At 37.8% G+C, this 13,701-nt stretch overlaps 1 protein-coding gene across 1 annotated transcript in view; it reads right to left on the bottom strand.

Annotated features, from left to right (window-relative positions):
- The window catches only part of LOC150106422 (uncharacterized), a 766,385-nt gene that overhangs the window by 241,128 nt on the left and 511,556 nt on the right, over positions 1-13,701 (bottom strand). Inside the window, exon 35 of the mRNA XM_090392993.1 lies at positions 3,946-4,242. Within this exon, the coding sequence (XP_090249119.1) occupies positions 3,946-4,242 (297 nt within the window). The remainder of the gene's footprint in view (positions 1-3,945; positions 4,243-13,701) is intronic.

Genomic DNA, 13,701 nt, shown 5'->3' with positions numbered 1-13,701 from the left:
GTACGCCATCTTAATTGTAATATCCACACCTTTAGCCACCTCCCAAGTCAAGACCCTATGATCACTCTCACCAATTGGTGGCAACGTGGTCATATTCATTACAGTCAAATTCTCAGATGCAATTACCAGGTCAAGCACTCTCTGACCCCTAGTATTTTCCATTACATGCTGTTGCAGATAGTTATCCCTTAATAACCTCATAAAATCCAATTCCTTACTCCCTTGTGTCCTCTCCTTCTTCCAATCAATGTTACCATAGTTGAAATCTCCCATAATAATTACCCTCCTTCCACTCATTTCTTCTATTTGCTTATGCATACTATCTCCACCATCTATTCCATCATCTGGTCTATAGCAGCACCCAACTGTATATTTAGTTCTGCTAAAATTCAATCTCACACCAAATAGCCTCAAATATGCTCTTTTCTCTATCCTGCAGTTCCACTTCTATTCTTCTTGGCTGTAGCTCATCAGCTATCATCAATAACACTCCACCCCCCATTTTATTCTCCCTGTCACTCCTCAACACACCATACCCCTCACATTCAATCTCACTAGCTATGTCATCTTCTGACAGCCATGTTTCACTAATGCCAATAACCTGTGGTCTGGAAGTGCCAACCAAGGCCAAAAATTCTTCTCTCTTGTTCCTAATACTTCTGGCATTGTATACATGAATTGAAGAAGCCGATTTGTCCCATCCCTATTTTGATGCCTTATACTAACTATCCCATTCTGATTCGTGGTCTTTCCTACTCGCTTAGGCATATTACACACATTCACACACTACTGTCTCCCTAAAATCTGTAAATCTACTTCTCCCTTCCCCCCTTAATAACTTTAGTTTCCTTGGTTCTGTAACCACACTTCCACCACATTCGACAACACCTTTTCAAGTCTCTGCACACCAAATCCATTCAGATGTAATCCATCCATTTTATATAAATCCTTTTGCCCATCAAACTCATTCCACACATCCATAAATTCCAAACCACTCATCAAACATAATTCATGCATAAAGTCATTAGCAATTATGGCCCTCCTTCTATACTCTTCACTGTCATGCCATGGCAACAGACTCACCATCCTAACTCTCTCACTCTTTTCTTTTGCTACCTCAAGCAATTCCTTCACATTCTCACTCATAGCCTTTTTATTTCCTTTCAAATCATTTGTATCCACTACCACTATCAATTCCTTCACCCACTGTTTTTGCATCCTAATTGACTCACATTCTTTGCGGTCGCACCGGGTTGGTACGATTTTGTTAAACTCTCAACTAACACGCCTCTTACTAGGGAATCTCCATACAATACACGCTCTTTCATTTTGTTTACACTCACTATCATACCCTTATTTTTTCTATCATACTTTTGCCAATTATTAGTCGGTACGCTTGTTAAAGATTTTTGCCAACGTTCCCGTTGCTGGTTTACACTATGTATCATTCCACATAATAGAGCTATTTCACTCATTGCGTCAGTGTTGTCATTTTTATTTTCCGATGATTCATTCAATCGTTCTGTATGTTTAACTTCATTCACTCTATCAATGCCACTCTCACAGCTATCAGGTACTACCTCGCAAATATCCTCGTTCATACCTCGAATATCGCTGTTATCCAGATTCTCACTTTCGACAATATCATTCACACAATCTGAAACATTCTTTAAATCCTCATATTCTTTACACTTTTTGCACACATTCACTCCACAATCGTTGTTTAACCAGACTCCAACCACTCTCCTGGATGCATACATTTCGCAAACAGAACACCGACTCAAGTCTTTTAAATTAAGATTTTCTGACAAATATGGTGACCTGGATGCCATCTTTATGTTCCTCTTTATGGGAGCCATGAGCACAGATAATCGATCTATCAGTTTACTGTTAAAATATTCAAAAAACACAAAAATCACCCAGGCACGTTAAACTATTAAAGGAAACAATATTATGTACTATGTAATACTTAATATATACTTAATTATTCCTAGAATAACTTATCTCAATCAGGAGCTGTACTTAAACACGTCTACAGTGCTTTGCTCACTAGCGCCACGATCTTGAAGAAGCCGATTTGTCCCATCCCTATTTTGATGCCTTATACTAACTATCCCATTCTGATTCGTGGTCTTTCCTACTCGCTTGGGCATATTACACACATTCACACACTCTACTGTCTCCCTAAAATCTGTAAATCTACTCACTAGTGCCTAGAATTTGCATAAGATAAGTTTATGTAAGTCAGAGGGACTGCCTCTGTGTGCGTGTGTGTGTGCCCATATATATATATATATATATAAACAAGACCAAAATCATACACAGATGGACAAGATATTGCAGCAAACTATTAATAATACTGCAACAGAAATAATCAAAGAACTAAAAGCAATCTCTCCATCAGCAGAGATCTTTGAAAATGACATCTTACAAGAGGAGGCGTATAAGGCTATAAAACATCTCAAGAACAACAAGAGTCCTGGAGATGACAACATAAATAGGCAAGATGCTAAAATATGGGGGAGAATCAGAAATGCAAAAGAAATGTAAAAGAAATGCATAAGCTATGTAATGAGATATGGAGATCAGGGTATGCTCCCGAAGAGTGGAAAAAATTGGTCTTAGTTGTTCTTCATAAGAAAGTCAGTGTTTTAGAATGCACCAATTACAGAAATATCGCATTAACGAGTCATCTTGGCAAAGTGCTGATACAGAACACCTGAAGGGTCATATGGAGGCACATCTTCCTAATGAGGAAGCCGGATTTCGAAAAGATCGAAGTACCATGCAACAAATACTCGTACTAAGACTAATAGCAGAGAAAGCTCGAAGAAAGAACAAAAAGATATACTGCTGTTTCGTGGACTTCCAAAAAGCATTTGATACTACTGACCAAAATATAACATGGGTTGTCTGGGAATCCTATGGTGTGGACAATAAATTGATCCGCCTGCTGAAAGATATAAACAGCCAAGCACAAGCAAAAATCAGGATAGCAGGTGCGACTGGAGATTGGTTTGGCACAAGACAAGGGGACCCAATATCACCAATCATCATCACACATCTGGGAAGAACACCAGATAAGATTAAAGAAGAAGGTGGAGGCATTTCAATAAATGGCATGAGAATAAACTACCTCTGCTTTGCAGATGACATCATCCTGATTGAAGAAGATGCAGCAAGGCTGGAAAAGACTGCAAACACTATACACAGAAGGAAAAAGATATGGACTAAATGTCAACTTTGAAAAACTAAAATAATGATATTTGGACAACAGGAGTTACCATAGACAGATTTCAACTGGAAAATGTGGAACACACATGATGCATGACTTGGACCCCAAAAAAGAGATAAAAATTAGAATAGCCAGAGCAACAACTATTTTAAAAGCCATGGACAAAATATGGAAGAGCCAAGCTATAAAGATGCAAACTAAACTGCCCATTGTAGAAACCTGTATCTTCAGTAGCACGCTCTATGGATGTGAGGCCTTAGTATGCCTGAGAGAATCTGAAAGAAGGATATTAGCATTTGAGAGGAAGTGTTATAAAAAGATCTTGAGAATAAGCTAGTTCCAGAAAGTGAACAATGAGGACATCTACAACCCAAAAGAAAACCTGATCCAGAAAATAATCAAAAGGAAACTATGTCTCTTTGGCCATATATGTAGAATGAACGTTGAGAGGAAAGTAAAAATGTTACTGTTTAGGATGATTGAAGGAAAGAACAAAAAAGGGAGACCAAACAGACAATAGGGTAATGACATTGTCAAATGGTGCAGAAACTCTATACACAAACTGAGTCATCTTGCACAAAATAGAATGCAATGGAAGAATCATATCAAGATGGCATCAGACACCTATGGGCATTGGACCCATGGTTGTTGATGATGATGATATATAAACTTATAATAATTACAAATGCATAAAGTTTCCAAAATTTTACCTCTAAACTTAATTGCCTGGCAGTATACCACAAGATCAGAGAGTTCTTGGGCTATCTGACTACCAGATTTCCTTGACCTTTCCTCTTCTGCTGCATCTGATGTCACATCTGTCTGGCTGTGCAATTTAGATGGTAGTGGTGGTGGTCCTACAGAAATAGATCCACCAATTTTTTCTCTGCATGAACCAGAACCTTCTTGACTAGACAGTGATTCTGTTCGTGCTGTAAGTGAAGCTGATTTACTCATTGTTCCAGAACTCTGCATATCTTCTTGATCTACTGTTGGCTGAAAACCTTCTGGAACAGCAATATATATAATGTATGTATGCATGAATATAAATTTATTACTCCTATGATTGCATAAAACAGAAGTAAATCATTTGAATTCATAAGTTTAAAATGTGATTAATCAAATATAAACATTTTAAAAAGTGACAACTACAGAATTAACTAAATAGATATTGAGTTTTAATTTCCATGCATTCATATTTTCAAGACATATTTGACATTTTCTAATATATTGTTAAACATAATATAATATAATGTTACACATGTGATATCCTGAAGTGTTCAGTAATTGTATATCAGTCTTATTTTCATTCATTAAGTAATCAAGATAATAACAAGGGTCCAGAAGCAACTGACTAAGATAGTTTCTGACCTCTGGAATGTCGGATAAGAGGAAAGATTGAGAAGATGCAATTTACAGAGTCTAGTGGACAGGAGGAAGAGGGGAGATATGATAAAGACCTATACAAGTTAGTAAGGGGTGGTTATAGGATGAATGTTAGAGAAGTTCTACAGAAAGCAGTGGGAGATCAGGGGAGAACCAGAGGTCATCCCTGAAAACTGTATAAATACGGTGTCAGAAGGGGAGTGAGAAGCAGGTTTTTTGAATGCAGAGTTGTGAATGATTGGAATGCCCTGCCTGAGAGAGTGGTGTCTGTAGAGAATTTGAGTGTGTTTAAGGTGCGGTATGATGAACTGTGTGCATGATAAAAGGACGTCCTAAATGAGTCTATGACTCCATGGGGTCTTGGGGTAATAATAATTCCATAAAAGAAAAGTAAGCTTTTACTGAAAGGAAAGTGATCTGATGTTCTCGATATAACAGTAGCGTGGTAGATTGAATTATTTGCATTTATAATCCAGGAGATGTACCTGCTTGTAGCAGGTACACCTCCCATCACTTAAAAATATGGCAGAACAGATGAGGCTGAGAATGTGTGCATGAAATGTAGAAAATGTGAAGCACTGCATGATTTCGATGTTAATACCTAGCTTTCAGTAGCAGAGGAAGTGGGTGAATTTGAAATCAGTAAGTGCAGGCAAAGATATACAAGTAGTACATTTGAGGGTAAGGAAGGCATGCTTAAGGTAGTGATGAGTTTAACTTTAGGGAGCAATTATGATGGATGCACTCCCCCAACCCCACCTAGAGTGTGTTGAAGTCAAGTAACAATAGGATATTGAGAGAGAGAGAGAGAGAGAGAAATCAAAGGTACTGGATGAGGAAATGTAAGGCATGAATACTGAGTTGAGGAGAGTGATGGGAGAGATTAAGAGACTTGAGAATTCAACTGAAGCATAGTGAATAAGTGTACGAGTAGGAGAAATTTATGGTAATGAAGGAAGAAGGGAAAGAGAAAATGAGAAAAAAATTGTGTCCAGGGCAAAGTAAAACAAGCAATAGAGAAGAATGCCAGTCAGAAAGAAACGAATGAATGGATGGAGCTGTGAGGAGTGTCATGTATGAAGATTCTATAATTCACAGTGTGTGTGTGTGTGTGTGTGTGTGTGTAGAGTAGAATTCAAGCAGAACAACTCAGAATTTGAGAAAGACATCGCAGTAAAGCATGGTTGGACTATGGCATGAAGCAAGGTTAATGTGGATTAGATGACGGTGATCGGAACATATAACCTAGAAGAATTGGATGATAATGTGAATTGAAGGATGAGAAATCTGAGATCAGTAGATACTGTGAAGAGAAAAGTGTGAGAAGGAAGATAGTGAAAGTAATGCCAAGATATGATAATAAATAAACCATAATAAAGAATGCCATGTCCATCAACCCAATCCTGTATTCTATTTCTAACAAATCTCTCCAACACCTGGATCACAACCACAGTTATACAGACTGTTCAATAATTGTAAACTTCTGTCCTAGAACCATGCTTGTGGAGTGGTATTATTTTGCCTTCTTTCCCCTCCTTAGGAACCTTACCCACTGCAAGACTTTCATTAAATAACCAGGTCAAGGGATAAGCCAACTGTGGCGCACATTCCTTAAGAATACGTGGTGATATGTCATCCATTTCCGCAGCCATATTAATATCTAACCCAACTGACATCTGACACACCTCTGATTCTTTCACTTCCAATTCTCCTAATACTTGCCTCTCTTCTATATACTGCATGGCAATTATTACACCAGTATGATATATGCTGATGAAGTGCTTGTTCAATAATTCCACTATATCCTTTGAAGCTGTTATTCTGCTGCCATAACTATCCACCAGTGTTAATCTGCCATAATCATTCTTTCTCTTTCATGCCATATAGCAGAAAAATTCCCTTGAGTTAACCTTGGTCTGACCAGCCAATCTCCTTTCATACTGCACCTTATCTTTCTTTACCATGCTTGTCACCTTTCTAGCTTGCACTTTATACTCTTCATGGATCCGATCACCACCAACTATCTTGTACCTCCTCCATAACATTTTCTTTTCAAGCATAGCTTGCTGCTTGCTTGATTTCATTGTTTATTCATTTCACTCCTACTCTATTTACCCACTTAACCCTTGATATGCTGTTATACATTGATTTTGTCAGATACTGCCTTGTGCATTTCCATGCATTGTCAACATTTTTCCCTCAGCTCATCTACCCAACATATTGATGCTGACTACAGCGCTTCCTATAATCACCCACTTTATACTTCCACGTATATCCATTTTTGGCAGTAACCTTTTTTTTTTGTTTCATCACTTCTCAAATAAGTACTTCACGATCATTCTCACTAACTGGTAGCTGTGTCAACACCTCATTAACAACTAGATCTTGAAGTTATCAGCAAATCCAAAACATTAAAGCCTCTAGTTGCTTCAAATAATTATATAATTAAGATAATTATCTTAATTATATAATAATTATATAATTAAGATAATTATCTCTCAGAAATTCAGCAAATTCACACTCCTTGTTCCCATACATTATCTCCTCCTTCTATTTTATATTCCTGTAATTAAAGTCAATCATCAGGATTCTTTTTACATACCTAACTAATTTATCCCATAATGTATCCCGTATCCCATAATGCAAAGCACATACCCTTATGGACATATATAATGCTATGCATTATGGAACGGGCTACCCAGACTGATTTCAACCTTTATTGAGGTCTCATCAGTTGGAGGCAAACCCAGAGATGATACCAAGGTTATGTTAGGTTAAAGTTAGGTTACTTCCGGAAAATTATATACCCTTCCATTTCTACTCCCGACATCACATCCTCCTCAGACAACCAAATTTCACATAATAATAAAATTAGTTTAATCCTTTATCCAAGTGTGAGCAAACAAAGTTTGCGCCTGAAAGTATCTTCAGGACTGGGGTAAGGTGGTACAACACCAGGGCAACTCGTTGCAAAGGTGGAGCAAGCTACCAACACTCCTATCTCAGTATCTCCTATAATGCAAAACACATCTCCTTGCGAATATGTCTAATGTTATGCATTAAGGGAAGGGCCACTACCCAGACTAGTTTCGACCTTTATTGAGGTCTCTTCAGTGGGAGCCAGGCCCAAGTGGAGATACCAGGCAGAAGCATTAGCAGGTCATCTCTACCTATAGGAGTTGCCAAATGGTGTGCCACCCTTTTTTTTATAAATTACTCTGGATTTAGAGAAAGATGTTGAAAGTTTATTTTTCACTTGGTTATAGTATAATAAAATTAGTTTAATCCTTTATCCAAGTGTGAGCAAACAAAGTTTGCACCTGAAAGTATCTTCAGGACTGGGGTAAGGTGGTACAACACCTTGGATAAAGGATTAAACTAATTTTATTATATATAAAAAAGAATATAAAAAATTATATATAAAAAATTATATAGTGAAAAATAAACTTTCAACATCTTTCTCTAAATCCAGAGCAATTTATAAAAAAAGGGTGGTACACCATTTGGCAACTCCTATAGGTAGAGATGACCTGCTAATGCTTCTGCCTGGTATCTCCACTTGGGCCTGGCTCCCACTGAAGAGACCTCAATAAAGGTGGAAACTAGTCTGGGTAGTGGCCCTTCCCTTAATGCATAACATTAGACATATCTGCAAGGAGATGTGTTTTGCATTATAGGAGATACTGAGATAGGAGTGTTGATAGCTTGCTCCACCTTTGCAACCAGTTGTCTGGTGTTGTACCACCTTACCCCAGTCCTGAAGATACTTTCAGGCGCAAACTTTGTTTGCTCACACTTGGATAAAGGATTAAACTAATTTTATTATACTCTAACCAAGTGAAAAATAAACTTTCAAATTTCACTTATTTCAATTATCTTTGGGCACACTGACTCAATCAATGCAACAAACTCAGCTCTCTTGTTTTGAATACTCCTAACATTTGTTTATAAACATAGCAATCCTCGTGTCTTTGAGGCCATTCTACCAGCACCAACATTCTCTATTCTAGCTCCTAAACCACACCTCTCTCTCTCTCTCTCTCTCTCTCTCTTCGGTCTGACCACTCCCGTTTCCCTGATCCTGACTCCGATTTCCATTCTTATCTGTCTCATCCTCACCTTTATGCATTCCATTACCTTGTGCTGCTGCAACCACATCTTCAATTTCATATCCATCTTCTACCTGTTGTACAATCAATTTAGTTGTGCTATCCAGCTTCACAAGTAGACTCTGATCATTTACTACATTAACTTTTAAAAGTCCAACACCCAACGCATTCAAATGCAATCCACCTTTAAACCATTACAACTTTCCTTCAAATTCACTCTACAGATTTACAAATTGAACATCCTTTACCTCACACAACTCAGCCATTTTACTATTTATTATCTCTGCTCTCCTTCCCAATTCACTTCAGCACTTTATTATTATCAACAGACCTCCATGGAGGCAAGAGACTTATCTTGAGAGGTCCCACCCTCACATGCACAGCTCATCATACCTTGACTTACATGCATTCGCTGTCCCTGCACTCACCACACTCTCGGGCAATGCATTCCAGTCACCCACCACTCTCCAATGTGAAAAATCTACTCCTTACCCCCTTGCTCACACCCACATTATACAGCTTCCCGGGATGGCCTCTCATTCTTCCCCATTATCTCCAGATATTTTATAAAAAGAATATCTGAAGATATTCTTCTAAAGTAGTCTTTGCAACATGAAACTGATAGCTCCAATCATTTTCTCACTCACATAGTCTATTCAGATCCTCCTGCAAGGACACAACATCTGCTCTACTTGTCATAGCCCTTTCCAACTTTTCATCACCGGCAACCAGCTACACATCGCCAGATTAGCCAGTCCCAATGCCATAAACATACAAGTTAAAACAATAATGATTACAAAACAGATTCCTGTAGCATTCCAGTAGTTATTCTCATCTTTTGGGATACGACTCCATATACAGACTGCTGATATCTATACAACAAGCCAATTAACTGTCTGACTTACTAATCTGTTATCTAATCCTATCTGTTTTTCAGTTTGGTTACCAGCTTGTCATGTGGTAGTCTATCAAAAGCCTATGAAAAAGCCAGGTACACTACCATATATGTATCTCCTTTATCGAGTAAATTTGTCACTCTGTTGTAATACATAGTCTTGCAACATAATATATTGTAACATGAGTCTTAACATCGTGTATTTCTCCTAAACAATGATGAGACGTGAAACCTGGTAGTTAATAATTCATAAATATTGTTTTATATTGTTTTCATGCAGCTTTTTAAGTAGTCATTGTTACTACTGCAAAGCATGAAAAACTACATTTACCTGAAAGTGGAGCCAACAGTAGGATTTCCAACTTAAGTCTACATCCATTTCCACCAATACAGATAATGGAAATGGATGAATATGACCATGTTATGAATAACTGCCATCACAGCATTTATTATTATTATTATTATTACAGCCACCATAGCTTAGTTTGTTTAGACAAGCCCTTTGGTTGGTTAGAAAGACCCTGGTTTGAGCCCTGTTGATCAGGACCACTTATCTGGTGTTTTCAATCAAATGGTTAGTGAGCCAGTTTCTTACCACGGCTGAACATTGTCTCCTGGAAACTCAGGTTTTCTGTCCCTCAAAGGTAAACTGGTCAGAACACATGCAATATACAATGTAGGACACTATGGGAATAAGGATTAACCACCTTGTGGATTTGGTTTCAAACACTTGCATAGTAAAGTGTGGGACTACATGTAAGCATAAATCAGGAAGGATTATTATTATTATTAAGGACCTTAATGGAATTGCAATATTCATCATGGGAGGTCTATCTTAGACAACAGTCTTTCATACCACTTCGTTAAAATCATCCACTTCTGCAATCTCACTATCACATGAGGCATTGCATTCCATGGTTTATCACTCTCCATACAAAAGAACTACTTCTCAACCTCTTATTCATCACTTCCTTTCACAACTTCTAGGGATGACTTTGCTTTCATTCTGTCATATAAAAAAATCTCTCCATTGTTAATCTTGTAAATACTTAAAACTGAAATGTTAAGTTTTGATAAGATCAGCAGTTTGTCATCTGTCCAACACATTTGAGTTTGTATTCGTAACCAACATTCCACCATCTGGTTGTCCTTGTTATCTGCCTTTATACTATTTTCCAGTGCATGTTAGTCTCAGTAGCCTGTTACAGCTAGTTAATTTAATTTGACTTCTTTGAAACCTGATTCATGCCTTCATAAGGTAGTTAATCACATCTGCACAGTGTATTATGGCTGTCAATTGTGTGTGCATGTGCGTGTGTGTGTGTGTGTGTGTGTGTGTGCGTGCGTGGATGCATATGTGCCCATATGCACTTTTGGCCAGTTTAACTATCTTGCTGGGTAAAAATTGCAAGTTTCTGGGTGAAAAAAAAAAAACAAACTCTGTCACTACCATACAAGACTGTCCCACTCATGTTCAAATGCAAAGTTCTGATAAAGGTTTTTTGTGTCCTAGATAGACTTGTAACCAAGGCCTTTCCATCCAGAAGGCAGCATTGAAAAAGCCAAATGAGCGCTTAAGGCTCTGTCTGTCCAACTATTATTATTATCAACAGACCGCCATGAAGACAAGTGACTCATCTTTGGAGGTTCTACTCTCACGTGCACAGATCATCCTACCTTGACTTAAATGCATTCGCTGTCCCTGCACTCACCACACTCTCAGGCAATGCATTCCAGTTACCCACCACTCTCCATGCTCTTACCCACATTATACAGCTTCCAGGGATGGCCTCTCGTTTTTCCCCTATCTCCAGATATTCTATGAAAAATCTCATCCATGCTAATCTGGTAATTACCCCTTACCAACTTATACATCTCAATCATGTCTCCCCCTCTTCCTTCTATCCACTAGGCTTTGTAATTTGCATTCTCTCAATCTCTCCTCATATTCTACATTCCACACACCAGAAACCTAGTCAATCGTCTCTGACCCCCCCCCATCATCCTTTTGAAAACCTGGAAACCAAATCTGTGCACAGCAATTCATATGCAGCCGCATCAAACTCTTGTACAATGGAATCAAAACATCCTTACTTCTACACATCAGAACATTTTCTCAAGACATGCAGTGATGTACCATCAAGTCCCATGATCTTGTTGACATCAAGTTTACTCAATTTTTCATATACCTCCTACTCACTTACCATCAGTGGTTCCTCCTTCATTCCCACTGCTCTCATGTTCTACATTATGTTACAATCACAGGAATGAAATACTTTAATGAACTGTTCATTAAACACTTCTACTATATCCTCCTGAGTTTATCATTCTCCCATTATCATTGACCAACATCATCCTCCCATAATTATTCTTCCTTCTGATGGCAACATATCGAAAAAACTCCTTAGGATTTCTTTTTGTATCATTTGATAACTGCTGCTCATACCTGACTTTTGCTACCCTTACTAAATAAGTCACCTTCCTTGCTTGCTCTTCGTACCCCTCATGTAACTGATTATCTCCATTCATCTTATGCCACCCTTACAATGCCTTTTTCTTACAGATTACATGCTTCACTTCTTCAGTCATCCATTTTACACCTACCTCATTTAATCTGCTAACCTGTGGAATACACTCAGTCATTGCCTCTGCCAGATACTTCCTGAGTGGAGACCAAGCAGCATGGATTTCCTTCCCATGATTATTGCTGCAAGTTGCCTCCTGAGTTTGCCATTATGTCTCACCTTATAGTTCTACATATAACCCTTTCTCACAAGTGTCTTAATATGACTGGCCACTATCCAAGTGATCACTTCATGGTCACTTTCACCAACTGGAGGAAGATGTGACACTTTATTTAGAACATCTTTGGTTCCTGACAATGTCTCTTCATTCCAGTCTATATTACCATAATTGAAATCGCTCATAATGTTCACTGTTTTCTTATTACCAGCCCAATTTGTCTAAACATATTCTTCTCACTGCCTTCCATATTACAGGTCTGTAGGTCTTATCTTTCTGTAGTTCCTTCAGTTCTAACTGTTGACTCACAACTTAAACTAGACTGTAGGACTCAAGATAATGTCCAATTTACACCATATATTGTAATGTTTTGAATAGTTTTGAATAAATTTAGTTTAATCCTTTATCCAAGTGTAAGCAAACAAAGTTTGTACCTGAAGTATCTTCAGGACTGAGGCAACTGGTGCTAAAGTTGGACCAAGCTCTCATCACTCCTTGTCTTAGTATCTCCCATAATGCAAAGCACATCTCCTTGAGGACATGTATAATGCTATGCATTAAGGGAAGGGCCACAACCCAAACCGGTTTCGACCTTTATTGAGGTCTCATCAGTGGGAGCCAGACCCCAAAGGTGGTGATACTAAGGTGGAAGTAATGGAGAAGTCATATTTACCTATACGAGTTGCCAAAAGGTGTCTCACCTTATTATTAAATTACTCTGGATTTAGAGAAAGATGTTGGAAGTTTTTTTCACTTGGTTAGACTATAATAAATTTAGTTTAATATCCTTCTTTATCCAAGTGTAAGCAAACAAAGTTTGCACCTGAATCTCTCAAACACAAAAAATTTTTTTTTTTTAATTTTGAAATATTTATCTTATATCTAACAACACAAATCTTTTAATGCTTATGCCTAGATTTAAAATAATGAGGTTCTTGCTGATCATTATGTAATGATTCATTATTCACAATGAATGAATTTCTAAATGAGTACTAGTTTCAGAATCATTGCTTACACTTGGATAAAGGATTAAACTAAATTTATTATAGTGTAACTAAGTTTAATAGTTTTTCTTTTAGGTCTGACTTCTTAACTATGTCTTAAAGTGAAAATCTCATCCTGACACCTTTTATTAGACTCAAATCCAAGCAGTTGTTCTGATTTCCTATCCACAGGTTTTGTAGCCTCAGTAGGAAAATTCTGTAATTCTCACATCCAGTTTATTATTATCTGACTTCAGTGGAGTCAAAAAAAACTCATTGCTGGAGTCTCTCTCTCTCTCTCTCACTCTCTCACACACACACACACACACACACACACACACACCTTATCAT

This window comes from Typopeltis vanoorti, chromosome 5, assembly GCF_054136105.1.
Source record: "Typopeltis vanoorti isolate ZY-2024b chromosome 5, IOZ_Tvanoo_1.0, whole genome shotgun sequence".
Lineage (NCBI taxonomy): Eukaryota > Metazoa > Arthropoda > Arachnida > Uropygi > Thelyphonidae > Typopeltis > Typopeltis vanoorti.
Note: the sequence above shows the minus strand (reverse complement) of the source record. Positions and strands in the feature narration are given on the sequence as shown.